Source organism: Trachurus japonicus, chromosome 23 (genome assembly GCF_045865225.1).
Source record: "Trachurus japonicus isolate A0001 chromosome 23, Traja_1.0".
NCBI classification, from domain to species: Eukaryota; Metazoa; Chordata; class Actinopteri; order Carangiformes; family Carangidae; genus Trachurus; species Trachurus japonicus.
Genome location: NC_140929.1, coordinates 19362519 through 19381066, shown reverse-complemented (window position 1 = coordinate 19381066; position 18548 = coordinate 19362519). Strand labels below are relative to the sequence as shown.

General features: G+C 43.4%; 1 protein-coding gene across 1 annotated transcript in view; it reads left to right on the top strand.

Moving 5' to 3' along the window:
• The window catches only part of nav3 (neuron navigator 3), a 224546-nt gene that overhangs the window by 102298 nt on the left and 103700 nt on the right, over positions 1–18548 (top strand). Inside the window, exons 6-7 of the mRNA XM_085769707.1 lie at positions 5776–5844; positions 14670–14812. Of these exons, the coding sequence (XP_085625833.1) occupies positions 5776–5844; positions 14670–14812 (212 nt within the window). The remainder of the gene's footprint in view (positions 1–5775; positions 5845–14669; positions 14813–18548) is intronic.

Sequence of the window (18548 nt, the reverse complement as noted above, 5' to 3'; positions counted from 1 at the left end):
CTGCTTCTATACAGTGAATATACCCCACATCAGTTAACCCACCTATCACTTTAAAGAAATGTGTCCGTTTGCTTTCTCTGCACTTTTCATTTTGCACCATGTCAACCTCAAACTAAGTTAAAGATGTGTCTTGTTCTTTTGTCTTGAGCCTCCGTGCTGGGCTCATGGTGCTCAGTCCCTCTCAGCTGCTATTCAAAACACTGAGATGTAATTAAATCTATTCATGAAAAATCTTTTCTAATTCTAATTTTCCACAATGATGAATTCCCGTCAGCTCCCGTCGACCCTGAAGATTTGGCATGTCTGAGTAACTTCACAAAATATAAGATAAGCAGGGAGAATGGGTGTTTCAAATTAAAAACGTTAAGCTTTTTAAATGATCAAATTATCTGTCTGACAGATTTACACACACAGACGCGCTCTCCCACACACTCTGACGCGCTCACACATTTGGCCTGCTGCACATCTACAGTTGTGGTATGGGGATCTTTCTATAGACAGCACCTGCTGGCCTGACGGGGGTCTCTGGGAGACAGGGGAATGGGATGTGTGCATGCGGAGGGGGGGAACTCCCCATTGCTTAGATCGCGACAGCGCGGAGCCACAGGAGGTTTTCAGAGCTCTAGAAGGCAGCAGGGGGGTCCGGGGCCTGGCAGGGCACAGCGATACCCTCCCTTTAACTTTAACTCACCATGTCCCGGGGCGAACAGGTCGACCCCCTGGTCTGGCGCTCCTCTCGCCTCCCCACCGCCGTGTCTCGCGACAGGAAGAGCCGTTTGCCTTATGGCAGAGCCAGCAGCCTCGCCAAGCCTGACTCATCTCCTAGGTACAGTTTCAGCTGGAGCAGTGTGTGTGTGTGTGTGTGTGTGTGTGTGTGTGTGTGAGTGTGTGTCCAGGGAACGGATCATCTGTTTGGATCATTTTGCAAATCGTATGTTGATATGAGGAGGATGGAATAATGTCAGTGCACCATGAACTGGTAAATAGTTTTGCTCCACTAATGCTGTTTATTGTGTCAGGGTCTGTTATACATCACAGAATAGAGCTTCCACTGTTTTGACTTTTATTACAGGCTGTTAACAAATATGGATATGAATATTTTTCTGGTCTTCCTCATTGGAAACATATGCCAACAGCGTTTTGTTTTGTTTTTAGTGTTGCTGTCAGCTTGTTCAATGAGCGGTGTACAACACAATAAAAGTCATGTTTTCCGCTGCATGAATGTTGAACCAACTGTATTTTAGCTCCACTACTTTGGGGAACTGTTTGTCTTTTTTCCTCTCCAGTGCATCTCAGTCTCTAACAAACAGTGACAGACATAGCCAAGCATTGTTAGAGCCCTGCAAAACTCCATAGAGACAAAGGTGAGGTGTCTGTTGAGTGTTTACATCCTCCCTTCTTCTTTTACCCATGACAACAAGCTCTTTCTAACCATAACCAACTAATTTTAGCTTCCTAAACTGACTGAAACTAACCCTATCTATAGAAGATGATGATATGAATCATCTATGTGGCAGACATCTGGCTGATTGCATCAGGAGATTAGTTAACACATATTTGAGTTGTTTTTAGTAGCAAACTTATTTAGGTGTTTACAGTAGGTTGGTGTGACAGTATCGGTGCAAGATGAATGGAAGAGCTTCAACTTCAACCACATGACAGGAGATACTGTGTCACATGCTCAAATGGGAATGTGACTAACGATTATTTTAATCATCGATTAATCTGACGATTATTTAAAAGATAAATCGATTCGTTGTTTGCTCAATAAAATGTTCAAAACTGTCAATCAGTGTTTCCCAAAACACAACATGACATCCTCAAATGTCTTGTTTTGTCCACAAACCAAAGAGATACTTAGTTTATTGTCATAAAGGAACAAAGAAACCAGAAATATTCACATTTAAGAAACTGAAATCAGAGAATTTGGACTTTTTAAAAAGAAAAAACTACTCAAACTGATTTTTCAATTATCAAAATAGTTGACGATTAATTCAATAATCGATTATTGTTTGATTAATCGATTAATTGTTGCGACTCTAGTGTCTGTATTTAAGTAATAGTTCCAGAACGAGGGTTAAAGCGGCTGCTAGTGGGGCTTTGGAAGGACGTGGAGGTCAGATACCATGTCGTTACCTGCTGTCATCACACCGGCCTGAGCGCTGCCGTCAGATCTGAGGTCCTGCAGTTTGTCTCTAACTTTAGAGCCGTGGCCACAATCAGCCTCAACCTGATATTACTCACATTTAACAGGACGGCCACGACGTCCAATATCACTTGCATGTGTGCCACAGCGTCACGGCCGATTAAACAGAGGCACTTGATGTATGTTGTATTAGATCAAAAGTGACAGACTGTACCGTCGCCCCACCCTCCCTATCACCCCCCCCCTCCTTCTCTTACTCCTCCATCCTGCCCTCTCTGTCGTCTGCTGTCTCTTTTTCCACATTGGAAAGATCTTAAATGTCCTGGGTTGGCACTCAGGCTGGTACTCTATACCATTACCTTCATGTTTCATTGCATTTTATAAAGATGGAGGTGGTCGGGGAGGGGGGGGGGCAGTCAGGATGGGTCCTCCTGCGGTGGGAAAATGTGCACCAGCACCTCTTTCCTGTCGTGTAGGAGTTGCTACTGCATTAGCTGCACTTAAACTACTTTTCTTCCACTTCAGCAGCCTTTGCTGACTTTGAAGATAACACTTGTTCCTCTTTGCTAACAACCTTACACTGCACTCCCTTCCTGAATGTGAACAAAAAGACAGAAAGAGAGAAAGCAAAATGGATAAAAACTTTACTTAGAGAAGAATGTAATGCATAAATTTATGCTCGACCCTTTTTTTCCCCCTCCAAAATGCTGAAAAGGCGTTTTCGAGTGCGGCTGGCTCCATTAATCTCTGTCTCAGCTTGTCTGTTCTGTGTGCTGAGTGTCATTTAGGGCATTTAACCGAGCTCAGAACACACTAGTGGGGGGATGTGAGGGGGTTTGGGAACGTATTCAGTTGCCAGACACCATTAACCGACATGTCGTGTATCATAGAGTTCATTAATAATAACATGATACAAAGGTGCTCGCCACTATAATGGGAAACTGGCCTGAACTTGCTTCCTCGGTGTTGGACTGTCTGCTGTGCAGCTCGTTAGTGCAGCGTTGCATCATGAAGAACTGAAGGTCAGTGAGACTCCTCACTTCATCACAGGTGGTTTCAAAGTGAGGTTAATTGTCTAGAGGGGAGACATAAATAGAGAGAGACTGCGAAGTGTGTGTGAGTGTGTGGGTACACAATAGGCTTAGTGCCATTAATTAACATGTGGCTCACTCCCTTGTCATTTACAACTTTACTCCTGTGAGCAAAGCAGTGAATGTAACTCTGATGCTCTCTGACAGCAGCTTTGATTCTACAGAATGATGAAACTTATTCAGTATGTTGATGGAAATCACACCAGCAAGCCCCAAAACTTCACAAGAGGAAATGATGCTTGAATAAAAAGCTGCTGTGACATTCATCTGGAAGAGATGCTCTGAAGGCCGTGCTCTTTGTACAGTTTAGTGATGGTATGTTAGAGTTGTGTAGCTCCTTTCATAAAGTGATGCATATATGCTTTTAGTGCCTGGTATTTTGCTTCTTCTTCAGCCGAACTCATTTTTATTCAGAGTGGTCAGGGTGTCAGCTGAACGCATGCATTTGTTCAAAATGTAAAAGTCTGATTTCACAGTTGTTGGCATTTGTTTATGCGAAGCAGAGCAGTGCGCACTAAAAGCAGAAAATGAGATACGATGATTGCTGTGCGTCACTCAGCCACCCAGTATAGGTAGTTTATTGTCTCTGTCCACTTTCGCTCACCAACGCCAAACCAGCAGCCCACAATCACAAAACAGAGAACAAGTTGTTCCCCGTTGTCAGAAAAGAAGGACGTCTGAACAGACTGAACTTCCTCAGTCCTCCAGCTGAAGCTCAGCTCAGTGTAGAGACACTGGGAGATGGTTACCACTCAACGTCTTCAAGAGGAACTGAGAGGAAAAGTCAGGTTTCTATCTCTGTTCGGCCTGTGAAAGGTACGAGGCGGTCTACCATTACAGGAGTTAATGTGTCAAACAGGTGTCTGACAGGAACTCTGTGTGTTTATACAGTAAGATATTGATTTTAAGATTTAACATGTTCAAGTTGGTGTGAAGTAAAATCAGCATTTTGTTGGCAATAATTTATTTAAGTTAGCTACTATTAAGGCTCCTGTGAAGAAAGTGAAAGTGCAGCAGAAATCCATTGATCTTGTGACTTTGTCTTTAATCCTTGTGGGTATTTTAGTTACTTATTTACTTTAAGTATCTTTAATTACACAGTGAAACTGTTATGTGTAGCTATCCTTAACAGGTTTGTCTCTATGCTAACAGCAGCTACCTTTAAATCCACTTAGCTAATAATAGTAGCATACAGTAGATTAGCTCATTCTGTCACAACACTGACAGAAATAAACAGTAGTGGTGTTGAATTTAAAACAAGTGCTCTTTATATAGCTGCAGCCTGCTGCTTATGCATTTCCTGTGTGACTTTGTCTTTAATCCTTGTGGGTATTTTAGCTACTATTTTAAGTACTGTATCTTTAATTACACAGTGAAATTGTTACAGTATATACATGTATGTGTAAGTATCCTTAACAGGTTTGTCTCTATGTTAACAGCAGCTATACAGTATATTGTGCCTTTAAATCCACTTAGCTAATAATATTAGCATAGATTAGCTCATTCTGCTACAACACTGACAGCAATATAGTGGTGTTGAATTTAAAACAAGTATAGTACAGTATGCAGCATGCTGCTTATGCGTTCCGTGTGTGATCTCAAATGTATTTTTCTTTGTTAAACAGAGTGAAACAGTAGCGACAGTAGCCAGTAGCTATTGTTCCATCAATGGAGCAGTTAGACTGAATGTCAATCAAGACTCTATCTTCTTTCCTTGTTAACTGAAATTAAAATGTTACTGTTACAAAATATTTCCAACAAGCATGTTGGGCTGTTGGCTAAAAAAAAAAAAGAATAGTCCATACTGTGGTATATCTAGATGGTAAAGAGGCCAACTCTCAATAGAAGGTCTGTTCATTCAGGTTGTGATATCCACGTGGTTGAGCTTCTCCCAGGACTTTTACCCAGAGGAATAAACCACCAGCACCTGGTCTTTGACTGCTCATTGTTGACAGAGCTCAGTATGATGATTAAAGACATGTCTTCGTTCATAAAGCGCTCTACAAGTAGCTTAACAACTTCCTGTCCAACATGAGCGCGGCGGCCAGCGTTGTTTCCCGTCTCTGCAGTGACTAACAGTGAGTGTTGGGTTATAGACTGTGACTGGTGCTGTGGGTATTTCCTCCGCCTCGGCCCTGTGTGGAGTGTGTGGAGTGTGTGAGTGTGTGGAGTGTGTGGAGTGTGTTTTTCGGGGGCTTTCTTCAAACAGCGCCTCCACCAAATTGATTGTGAAAGTTATTTGGTCCATTTCATCTCAGCTGCCCTATAAACGGAGGTTACTGGCTTAGTCATACGCGTGTGGTAACAAACATGTGTGAGCCATCATGTGAAAAAATCAAAAAAATGTTTGCTGGCGTGCTGCAGTGTGAACCATGTGGTTCTTCTCTCCATGCTTATCTCCTGCTGCTCCATCTGAATGCTTCCTCTCACACACATTATTACATTAAGGAATGGATTAAGAAAATTCCTCAAGACGCTGGTCCCATTCCTGGTCTAAGTGTGTTAACAGTGTGCCTGTCATCTCTGCTCTCTCCTCAGCCTCACAGCACGATATGCAAGTCCTCCGGGCCACAGTGGGATAGGGTCGCCACAGAAGAAGAACACAAGGTAAATCTGACAAAGAAAAATGTTGTGTATGTGCCCTCAGATGTGTTGTGTTGTGTGTGATGTTTTCTGTGACACTCTGATGGGGTCAGTGGTCAGAGGTCAGGGTCAGCTAGAGAACAGCTGATGAGGATTCAGTGGGGTGTAGCTGTGTCTGATGACGGCTCAGACCAGTGTCCCACAGTGACAGAGCAGAGAGTCTCTCTCAGTCTGCTAAATGCTCATTGTGATACAGGTGATTCAACATAATGAACCTTTTCTGTGTTGAACAGTGTGTCAGATCTTTACTGGGGAAAGTCCTTGTCTGTGTTGCTGCTGCAGTCAGAATGACACAAATGTACCTGTCAAGGTGATTTCAAAGGATTTTGTTCCCCTGTCAGTCCATGTTAGTCATGCAAATTAAGCATCTAGTGATAATTACAGTGAATAACATTGTCTAATTGAAAACAAATTGCACCAAAACAATGAGAGACTTTAGGTTGTTGCATTAAATTTTCAGACAGGGCCGCCATCATTCTATACACAAGCCAGCTGAAGCACCGTCACAGGGCACAGACCTCCACAGACTGTCAACACTTCATTTAATAAATCTAATTCATAGAAAATGATTCACATCTGCCTCAAACTTTAACATATCCCCATCCCTGCACCAAGGGCAAATCAGTTCAGTTGTTAAAGGGGACATATGATGGAAATATCACTTTCTGAAGGCTCTTTAACATATATTTTGGGTGTTTGTTTTGCCTCCTGGCCCCAAAATGAGAGAATTGGCAAAAAAATCTGTAATTTTCAGGCTCCCATAGGCTGAAATCTATGTGGTTTTATGAGCTGTTCCTTCAGTTGTCTGGCAATGATGTAACTAGTTTTTTGAATTTGCATAATCTCATCCCTACCTGGTAGAATGGGTGGGACGGTGCAAGCAGTGGTTTATTTGCATTTAAAGGGACAGGCACTGAAACCAGCCGTTGTGAACAGGGCTGTTTTGAGAGGATGAAAAGAGCTGTGATGTTTGATCCTTGGGGTATTCGGACCAAAACATGTCACTGACATGTCTTTAAGACACCTGGGAACTATTTTAATTTGTGAAAAAGGGGCATAATATGTCTCCTTTAATGTGCGAACCAACCAACAAACAAAACATGATGTGATTTGACTTGTGCCTGCTGTAGTTGTAGTTTGTCCATTGCAGCTAAAACGCTGCCAGAATCACCATCATGTAGTTAACTTGCACTTAAACTGTTAATCTCTGTCCTCAGACCAGGTCTTTTGCTACTTAGCGGTGCTGTATTGTGTGATGTGTCTATTGGGAATAGCCCTTTTACACATCCAGTCAATAAAGCTGTTGCTACCAGACGTTATTGACACTCTTTGTGTTAGCTCTTGGCTGTAGCTTTTAGCCAGGGAACCGCAGGCTTCAGCTACTCCAAGACGCAATGTGTGAGATGGTAAACGTATCACACACACACACACATCTGTAGGTGTTCAGGCTCTGACTCTCATGCACACATCACTCATACTGATGATACGGTCTGAGACTATGTATATGGCCAAAACCACACAGATGCAAAGTGATACTATGCACATATGTTCGTATTAGACATGCACCCACCGATCTGCCCTCACATACTGCATACTGTATGTGCACACCCGGGCGTCCAGCTGTCTGATGCTTGCAGCATTTGTTCTAGGCAGCTCAGAGGCAGCGGGAACCAGCATGCTGGCAAAAAAAAAAAAAAAAAATCCTCTCCAGCCGCTACTGAGCAATGGCAAAAATGCTGCAGCCAGCAGCTCCAGCCCGATGGGTGGTAATCTGCCCTCTCACAGCACTGACAACAAACCTCACTGCTGCTGCTGCTGCTCTGCAGAAGCAGCTTTTTAATTCCTGCACATTGATAAAGATATGACGCAACACAAACAAATGAATAGTTTTAGGTCAGAGAGCACTGACAGCGTAAGCATCCCCATGTTACCATGTGATGCTAATCCCTTTTTTATCACCATGCATTGCCTCGTCTTAAAGAAACTTTCTCTTCCATATGCCGCCCTCAATGTGCAAAACGTTTTTCCCTCAAGCTGCTGAAGTTGAAGAGATTTCTATGCTCTGCTTTTTAGCCGGAGCTAAAACAACTGTGCATTTTACAACTGCAGCTTTTACTCCAGTAACTTGTCTCCTAACAGGTGCAGAAGTGTTCTTTTCATTAGTTGTCCTCATGAAAGCACAGTATAATGTGCTGGCTGAATGAGCACATGCTTTGTTCGCCCTCAGTGGCTTTTGTGATGTTCTGCCCTCTGTGTATATCAACACTGAGCTTTTCATTCCTTCATAATGGTTTACTTCATGTCACTGAATCTTAGTTTCCCCTGTGATCAACGACACTTCTCCTTGGCATGTTAACAAAATTGCACTGAAAGAGCTTTACAGTACAGTGATCCAAACACACCTAGTGTGATTTGAAAGTGACAGGGCTGTGGCTCCACACCGACTCCCTCAGGCTCAGGCTCAGGCTCAGGCTCACCCTGACACTTCAGTGCAGCTCACTTGTGTGTACTGGTAGGACACGCTGTACCTTTAAACAGCCTTTGAAGGACAAATCGTCTATACTTTACACTTTTGCAGCTTTGCAGTTTTTGTGATTTAACATATTTCCCCAATTTTCTAATGCAGCCATTGATCCACTAATCCACTCATTTTGTTCAAACTCCATTAGCAGGCTTTTGACACTTGATTTTAAGGTGCAGTGTGATATCTAGCGTTCAGATTCTAGTTTGCAGCACTCACTCACTCACTCGCTTGCATTCAACCCTGCCGTCGGCAAAGTGACGGTGTCCTCCGAGGACAAAAAAACTTGTTAACCACGATTGGAGCGATGAGGTGAAGATCTAAACCATTTTACCATACAGTATGTCTGCTGTTTCCTCCTCCTCCTTCTTCGTACGTTTATTTATGAACGTGCAACTCTTGAAACCTGCTCTCTGGCTGGATTTTCCGTTCAGGCTGCCGTACAAACATGGCAGCACAAGATGGCGACACCCTCTAAAGCAAGACCCATATAAAAGAGGAATTATAAAGCTACGAAAACCAAACCAAATTTATTTTATAGCGATACACTTATACAAATATATTCATGTAGTATATTCCGATTTTGCCAATAAATCTTGACAATTATTATACAGTACACTGGACCTTTAAGCATCCTTTGAAGGACAAATCGTCTATACAGTACTTTACACTTTTGCAGCTTTGCAGTTTTTGTGTTTTAACATATTCCCCCAATCTGCCATTGATTTCCACTGATTTAGTTCAAACTCCATTAGCAGACTTTTGACACTTGATTTGAATTATCCATCACAGTAAACATTATTTTTTGTCAATGTTTCAACTCGAGTCTGCTGATTGATTTTCATGAACTACAGAAATGTATGCAAATCAATGGCAGCCTGGCACACTACACAAACACATTAGAATTTAGCTCCAGAGCAGAGCCTGGTTTGTGAGGTGGACAGCAGCTAGTGTGGCTCTTAAAGTTCATCCTGAATGCAGCAGGGGGTGATGTTGGACAGCTTGCTGGCCACCTGCCCACTTGTGTTGTCTTTCCTCTATTTTAATAAACCTGAGGTGACTGTGACTTTGCCTTGAAGGTGGCGTGGATGGCACTTCCCTGGCAAATAGAGGATGCTACTGTAAGAGCTAGGCATAAGGTTGGTGCTCAGCAGGGACCTTGGCAGCAGGAGTGAGAGGGAAATAATCTCTCTGCAAGAAGTTTCTCTGATAGCCAGTGAGTGACAGGCTGAGTAATGTGGTGTCTACTAGCTCCTCTCCTCTCTTCTTTACCTCACATCCAGGATGCAGATCCTTCCTGTGTCCTATAATACTCTACAAACCCACTGTCCACAATTTACATGCTGTTTCTCTCTCCAGCTCCATTCTGCTGACGCATTATCAAACGTGTGTTTTGGAAGATGAAAGAAGCTGATGATAAAAGGGACTACCTCTGATTTCCATCTGAATTGCCTCAATCTCTCACTAATTTCCCTCTGTTTGTCTTTGTCTTTCTCTGGTCTGGGTCTGGGTCTGGGTCTGGGTCTGGGTCTGGGTCTGCAGCTACAGTTTCTCCCCCTCTGCATCATCACTTTTCATGCATCTTAGTGTTTTTATCTCAATTCTTTATCATCCATTCCTCTCTTCATTCTTTGCACATTTGTAAGCCCCCAGCACTAACGCTACTATAATCAGTGCGTGTGTCTGTGTGTGTGTGAGGGGGGGTCATCGAGGTCAGAGTTGTGACATATTTCTCTCTGCTTTGCTCCACTGCTCTCCTCCCTCTCTCCCTCCCTCTGTCTGGCTCTGGGTTACAGTGTGTGGTTGCTACTGTAGCAGTTCCTGTGTGTGAGCCCAGCGAGGCGGCCGCGGCTCTGGGCTCGGGGCTCGGGGCTCGGGGCTCGGGGCTCGGTGGTCTGGGCTCGGTGGTCTGGGCTCGGGGCTCGGTGGTCTGGGCTCGGGGCTCGGGGCTCGGTGGTCTGGGCTCGGTGGTCTGGGCTTGGGGCTCGGGGCTCGGTGGTCTGGGGGGCTCGGGGCTCAGCAGCACCTCAGTCTGCAGCTCAGTGAGTCCACCCAGGCAGAGCACCGGGCCTCTGCTCTCAGACATGGATCAGCATCTGTAAACAGTCTGCAGTCTGTTGTCGCTGCTGTCGACGTACGGCTCAGTGTGAGAAATACTAAACAACTGAGCACACAGGACCGGCACGTTTCCCGCTTCTTGACATCAGTTCTTTCTTTCTTTCTTTTTTGCAATAGAGCACATTTTACTTTTGCACAATTGTCGACATGAAACAATGTTTGCATTTCTCAGCACATGAACTGACTCATTAGGCAGTTTTGCTCTGACTTCATGCTGTGCAGGTTGCTTAATCGCTGAGACTTGCTCTATTTTTGAGCGAAACATCCAAAGTAAACTTGATTTTTTTTTCTTTCTTTTTTCTGCAATTACAAACCATTCAAGTCCCTCTGCTGCAATCATGGAAGTGCTGACTTTAAAAGCATATGTTAAAACCATAATTAGCTTTACTCATATCATTTAATAGAGTTGCCCGCCCCTGTTTCTACCTTTTTTTTTCTGGTTAAACAGCTTTTACTGGGAGTTTCTCCTTGTCTCATTCACAGGGCTAAGGACAGAGGATGTTGTAATGCTGCTTGTAGGTTTTTAAGCCCCATGGGGAAAATGAGTGATTTGGTGATATCAGGCTATATGAATATAATTTGACTTGACTTGAGGGAGGTGATGTTTAAAATGTGAATTTTTTGTGGTAAACCGTATGACAATGCAGTGCAAACTGTTTTCAGATTGTTTTCATTCATAATAAAAAGTAATAAGCAGGCTATATAACCACTACCAAGACTGCAGACTGTACAAAACCTTGTTTTTCACAGGATAATTGTTGAATGTTTTTGACCACTCATATTACTGGGCTGTCATCTCTTGTTATATATTCTTTTTTTTTTTTAAATTAGACTTGTCCTCAGCAGAAAATTCTCTTCCCGCTCCATGTGGTTCCATAGCACCCGCTTTTTCTTCCCATGTTTTATTGACCTACAAGTGTTTCAGATGCACCAGGGAAATAAAAGATGAAGCGTTGCTCCTTCCTCATGATGTGGTGACTTGATGACCTCTCTTATCTTTATATGTATATATGTCTCTCTCTAACACATGGAGTCAGGAGGGAGTGAATGTGAGAGACGTGAACTTTTCCAGATGAAGTTCATCATGGTAGCTGTCGTCCTGTGACACACTAATAAAAGCCCTGCGGGCAGCGCGGGGTATTTCTCCATGATCGTAGTTGTTTTTTATTCCTACTACGTGTCGATCTGTTCTTCTGTTTTGTTTATTTTATTAAGTAAAGGCCTGAGAGAGACGAGACGGAACATATGAAAAAACTTTCTTTCTCCGCCGAGAGTTTTTGACCACATAACGAAAAAAATAAGAAGAACTTTTCCCTCCGACATCTCGGCTCCATCTGCAACACACACACGAGTGACATATTCGGCGTAGCGAATCGATTATCTCTGTTAGAGGACATCAGGAACATCAGGACAGCGCTCAGGGTTAGGGTTAGGGTAGGGGGGGGGGGGCAGGGCAGACAGGCAGACAGGAAGGGGCTTCTTCTCTCCCTCCTCTTATTGAACAAGACCAGGCTGTGGATGCAAACACCTTCAGCTATCTGATGCAAAGTCTTCACCCAGTGCCCATATTCAGCGTTACTCCCTGTGTGTGTGTTCCCTACTTCTCTGAATCCTGGTGATGTTTTCCACTCTGCAGCCCTACAGTATATATTTTTATGCCTATTCAGATTGTAAGTGAGAAAGAACACAGTATACAGTATATACAGTAGGCTGACACATACATGACTTTTGGAGTCACTTGCAGTCATTTCTGTGAAGATTTAACGGTCCAGACAGATTCAAGTTGTCATGAATTTTGTCATCATCCCGCAGCCAGCTGCCAGATCTGTTTTTCGAAACAACTTACTAACAAACAGATGAGTGAAAGCATCTGGCACAAAAAAATAAAAAGCACAGTGCCGTTATTGCACCATAACAACAGGTTTTTGATGGTATAATTATTTTAACGCCCCCCCCCGAGAGTCGTGAAAATCCTCCAGCTGCAGCATGGCAAATCAACATCTGACACTGGCAGCTTTGGCTCTGATTGTGTGTGTGTGTGTGTGTGTGTGTGTGTGTGTGTGTGTGTGTGTGTGTGTGTGTGTGTGTGTAAGACTGAAAACACAAACTTCCCAGGAGGTGTGCGTGCGTGTTTGCCTTTGTGTCTCTATACAATATTACATTTTTAGTTATTGTAGTATAATTGTACTATGGTTGGAGAACAGAGTGTCTAATGTCTATTTCCATCTGCTTAAGTCTCTTTTTCCTCCTGTAATCTCACTGAAGTGAACATTTGTATCTGTCACTTACACAATATCACTTTTACCAAGTTCACCTCCTCCTTTCATCCTCCCTTCTCAACCCACACACACTTTGTGTCTTAAAGCGTTCCCTGGCACGCTGAGCTCAGGGTTAGTATTCATAACACAGTGGAGGGGCTCTTTCAGCCTCTGCCTCCCTGTCTGCTCTACAGCCTGCTCTGACTTCTGCTCACTCTGTTTGAATCATACTGACATTTGTTTCTCAGTCCCTGTGGATTTGATTTAAAGGTTAGCTTCATGTTTTTGTGTTTTTTCAAGTCAGTCTTGAAACAACACAAACTACTCTGAGGCTAAACTGTACAGAATGTTTCCTCACATCTCAGAAAGTAGACATCTTCAACACCTCTGGACTTCCCACACTGATGTAAATACTGCACAGTGAGCCCACACAGTCCTGGTTCTGGATGACGTGGTCACTGCCAACAGATGTATTTAGAAAGCGTAGAAATCAGACTCTTCTCCTGGTTGAGAGGAGTGATGGCAGTCCTGCACATAAAGAGAACTGGAGTCCATCAAGAACCAATAAATCCAGCTCCACTTCATCACAGAGCCTTTCACTGTTCTCCTGCTACTGTAGCAGTGAAGATGTGGAAATCATTTTTCTGAGGAAACGAGTGGGAAGAGGTTTTGTTCCTATCATACTGATATTTGTTCATTAACTTAGTGTTTTTCCTTCCTACGTGCTGATCCGGTCTACTTTGTCTGCCTTTTTTAATAATGTAAAAACACACACAGACACACACTGGAAGTATTACTCTCTGTGATGTTCCCTCTTGTCCTTTCTGGAGCAGTTTTGATTCAATTGATGGAGCACTACTGTACATCCACAGTCTTAATGTAAAGATCATATGTCAAGTCAAGTCATAGCCTCTTGGCTAATTCTGGCACATTTACTGTACAGTGATGTTATTAATGTGCACTGTCCCTGTTTTCAAATAAGCTTATTATTATTAACTGGGTACTCATCAGAGTTTCTGTGTTTCCTGTTTAATGTCACTGCCTCACTGACATAATGTCATTGAGCAAGAAAACCCAGTTAATGTAATAACTTAAAGAGGAACTATGCAGGTTTTTTTACCTTAATTAAACAGCTTCAAAGTACTTGTGCTGGTTAAATCAATGACTTATAACTTGTTGGAGGGAGAATGGAGGCTCTCTGCCTTCCACCTAGCGTCTCTTGGCTGAAAACCAACCCTGTAAGATCAGAGCCTCCGACCCAGTGTAGCAGCTTTCGTCTCTGCAGCATCACCACACAAATGCGCCCTGCAACCTGTAATCTCTTGTTTATGACAGTTAAGAAACACATCGGAACATCATATATGATATATAACATTATCTACCACTCTTTTGGTTGATTTCTTGCCGGCTTCGTTGAAAACAAATGCACATGGTCGGGAGGAGGATTAGCAACACAGTGGAAAAGCGACCGGACTTACATAGTTCCCCTTTAAGTTGAATTTACAGGACCTGTGACATGGTCCTTGATCACTTGAGGGACCACTTCACTGGTTTTAGCAGTAATTAAATGTACCTACTGTATCAGCATGAGACTGAGGAGTAGAGTGATCTGATTCTTTAAGACATGGGTGTTTGTTTATTGATAGATTTGTTGCTCTTAAGCCATAAAGAAGAATAAAGAAGGAACCTCAGGTGGGCGGAGGCTGAGAGTTGGACTGTTTGTGGCTAAGTAATGAGAAATGATTTCCTCCTCCCACCACTGACCCTCAACATCACTATTAACACATCTCTGACCTAAGATCAGCTCAGCCTCCAGTCGTTAGTATAAAGTCAAAACTCTTGTGTATCTTTTGAACCTTCTGACCCTTTTCTCTCTGCTGTGGCCCCCCCAGGTTACCAGGACCCTCCAGGGTCCCTGCTGCAGGCAGCGGGGCCTCCAGGAGCCCGGGCTCGTCCAACCTCAACCGCCGCAGCCAGAGCTTCAACAGCATCGACAAGAGCAAGCCTCTTCAGTATGCCAGCGGCAACGACCGAGGTGAGCAGGCCGTGTTACTGCATCATGTCTCTGACTGACAGCACATGCTACACTCTCCATCCTGTGTAAAGAAGTAAAAAGTTGCCCACACTGTCCTTCAACTTGCAAAAAACGTTATTATATAACAAATAAACAACGTTTTGGTCCTCAGACATTTGTCAAGCAGAGGTTTAAAAACACAGTGGAAGTACAGGCAGATATACTGTATGGTCTACTCTGTGGGAGGTAGCCAATCAGAGGCAGAGGGCCAATAGTCACTCATATCCAGCTGCATTCAACTGGTTATCATTTAATCATTAAATTACATCAATAAATAGTAAGACTGTGGGATATAGGCTACATCAGTGGTTCCCAACCTTTTTGGCTTGTGACCCCATTTTGACATCACAAATTTCTGGCGACCCCATGTGATCGCGGCTGTCAATCAAGATGCTCAATTTATATTTCAGAAAGTGAAAGTATAGAATACAGTTGTTTAAGATCGTGTGTGGTGTTTTTAATCATCATTTAGAATAATGAGGGTAGCCCATATGTCCAAAAACACAATACAAATGATTCCTAAATACACAACAGTAACAGTTCGTGGAGAAGCCCGTATGTAAAAATACAAGAGTAAGGCCATGCCTGGTGTCCAGGGTCAGGTCACATTCTCCATCCCAGCCACTGGATGGCGCCACTCACACAGAGAGAAGAGCAGAGGAGCTCTCTCTCTCTCTTTCAGTCTGCTGAATCACTCCCAGCTCTTTATTCCAAGTGAGTTATAATGGATGCCATTAAGTGGAGGCAGCGACACATTCCCACAGCACGGAGAGAGCCATCTGAGAGGAGACCGAGGGGGCAAACCCAGGCAGCTGCTCTGTCAAGCATGATGAGGCTAATGAGAGCGATTATGATTGGAGAACGGGTCTCACAGTGACGGAGAGTGAGAGTGCACAGTGTTTTATTTAACAGAAAAACTGATTATTGAGGAGTAAATCGCTGTCTTAACGGCCTCCCTCTGATGTGGAGGGTAAATACATCCACTCACAACCTTTTAATTACGGCGAAGCACGCACTGTATTTGTAACAGCTTTAAGATTTATCGTGGTGCGTTGGCTCGTACAGTAATCAAAGTCTTTCACACGCCTCAGAGTTATTTCATTAATTAAAAGCAGCCCTGACGACTTTATGATCACGTTATAATGACAGCGGTTTTTCTTCTTGGGGCTTCGCTTGCAACATATGTCAGAGTAGAAAATGTTTTCTCGCTTTGAATCTTAAAAAAAGGGATTGAAACACAAGGAGAGTGAGTGTGTGGAGTTGAAAGAGGATCAGTGGGAGGTGAGAGAGGCAGCGGATGGTGTCGGACACAGAGAGCAGTGAAAAGCCTCCAGCTAACTCTCCTTTTCAATTCCTCTCTCTGTCCTTCTCTCCTGCTTTCAGCCCCGAAAAGTTCACATGCTCACTCACCCTGCTGATTTCTGTCTGAAACTTCTCTCTGCACTGGGATGAGGAGGGGATTCATGGCGAGAGATGACAAGTGGAGGGAAGCAGGAGGGAAGGCAGGAATCATGTGACCGAGTGTACTTTGTATCTGGGGAAGGAAATTATTAAGAAAGCGATTCATCATTCCAGTCGATCGGTTTCATTTACCTCTCTGTGAAAAGAGGGATGGACGAGGCCTTTTCAAGCAGTGTGAGAATAAAAAAACAGAACAGAACAGACACTAGGTGTTGGTGCTTTACTGCAGAGGAGATGAAACAAAGCTGTGGCCTAAAAGAAACGAAAGAAAAAAAACAGAAAAGGAAAAATCAATTGTGGGGAAATGTCAGCGATGCAGCCTGAAGCTTCTGGGCGAAAGCAGGCAGCGTCTGCCATGAGCCCTTTTATTCATCTTGTTGAGTTTATTTCCTCTCTTACAGGTAGCCTCATTTGCTCCTGTCATGTCACACATCCTCTTATTTGATCTTACATCCTTTTAACTTTTTTTTTTTTTTTTTTTACCTCTGGCTGCACCAGCTCTATTTGTACTTTTTGTTTTATGTCCTGCCATTATCCCACAATATCACTTAATATCTGAGCTGTACTTTGTTTTATTTCTTAGTCATCCCTTGATCATTTGCCCCATGATTCAGATTTGCCAGAATAGGATTTGATGGTAAATGGACTAAGTTAGGAACCGTCTCTAAAGTGCAGGTAAACTGTTCTGTAGAGGTTTTCCCTTCAGACAAACCTACCTGGTCTGAACCTGCACACACAAACTCCTGCTGATTGTATTTAGGCTTCAGACATCATGAATGGTTCATTAGTGAAGACGATCCTGCAGAACCAAACCTGTCAGTGTCATAAAGTTTCTTTTAGTAATCCAGAACACAATGGAAACATCCCACTGGCTTTTAGTGGAGGGAACTTGTCCCTGCCCACTGCTGTTAAATCAAATTCAGATACTTTCATTCATAAAGATATACAAATGTACAGTATAGTATATTTGCTTCGTGGTGACTAATGCCAACTGGTCTGAAAGTTGTGAAGGTTTTTTTTTTTTTTTTTTTTTAGATTTGTATTACTTGAACTCTTCATGTATACTGTATGTGCGTCTCTGTGGGGATGAAGTAAAATGTTGTTTTTATATTCTTACATAGCGAAGCCCTGACAGAGAGAGCGAGAACTCAAAGGGCACGAGGAGCGTTGCATCACTGCTGTTGCCATGCAACTATCTAATTGGCCTCAGCCAACAAAACGGCTTCAAAGGCCAGTGAGTTTGTTGTTAAGTAGAATTAAGACGGACTGAAGAAAGTTGGTGATTATGCAGCTTGTTGTTGAACACGAGGATGAGTAAGCAGTAACAGTGTGATGTAATGGGAGGCAGCGAAAGAGCAGGAGAGCATGTGCATGTGTGCGTGTGTGTGTGTGTGTGTGTTTCTTCTAATTCATTTAAATCCCGCCATCATGCCTCTGTGTGTACAATCTGGCATTTAGTTGTAAACAACATATATACATGTGTGTGTGTGTGTGTGTGTGTGTGTGTGTGGGTCCAGAAGAAGTGACATTTCATTCCTCGGCCGCAGAGGAGGAAAAAAAAAGTCTGTTGCCATGGCAACGGCAAGTCACTACACGTTGAAAAAAAAGTGGTGGCGCACTGAAACAGCCTCCAGGGTGGGGACGGGAGGAGGAGGGGGGGGGTGGTGGTGGGGGGACGGGGGCGGGGGGTCTGAAAAGGTCTCTGAAGACAGGGTTAATTGAGTGGACACACAATCAGAGACATGCACACGCAGACACACACAAGATGCTTGTAACCTTTTTTTTTTCATTCACATTCATAAACCGTCTATCTCTAAACATGAGGGGTGATACAGAGGACAGACACACACACACACACACACACACACACTGAAACACAGACGATGCTCTGTCATCCATGTTTATGTGGATGACATTATCAGGTGGGAGTGTAGACACGCAAGTACAAAACAAAGACGCCATTTCTCCTCACCAGGTGATTCGTAAGTCGTCCTGGTGAGATTCTGTTGGTTACGATGAAATCACAATAGCTGGTCTGAGATCAGACTGCTGTGTTCTCACTTATCATTATTCAAACTGATAAAAAGAAACCACGAGGTGTTTGCAAGTTCACTGCCTTTTTAAATATGCAGAAACACTGTTAAAGTGAGCAGTGTGTCTGCTGCTGTACAACACTCATTCAGTCGTGTCACATACACATTGGATACATTACAAGAATTACCAATAGCTGAGGCGT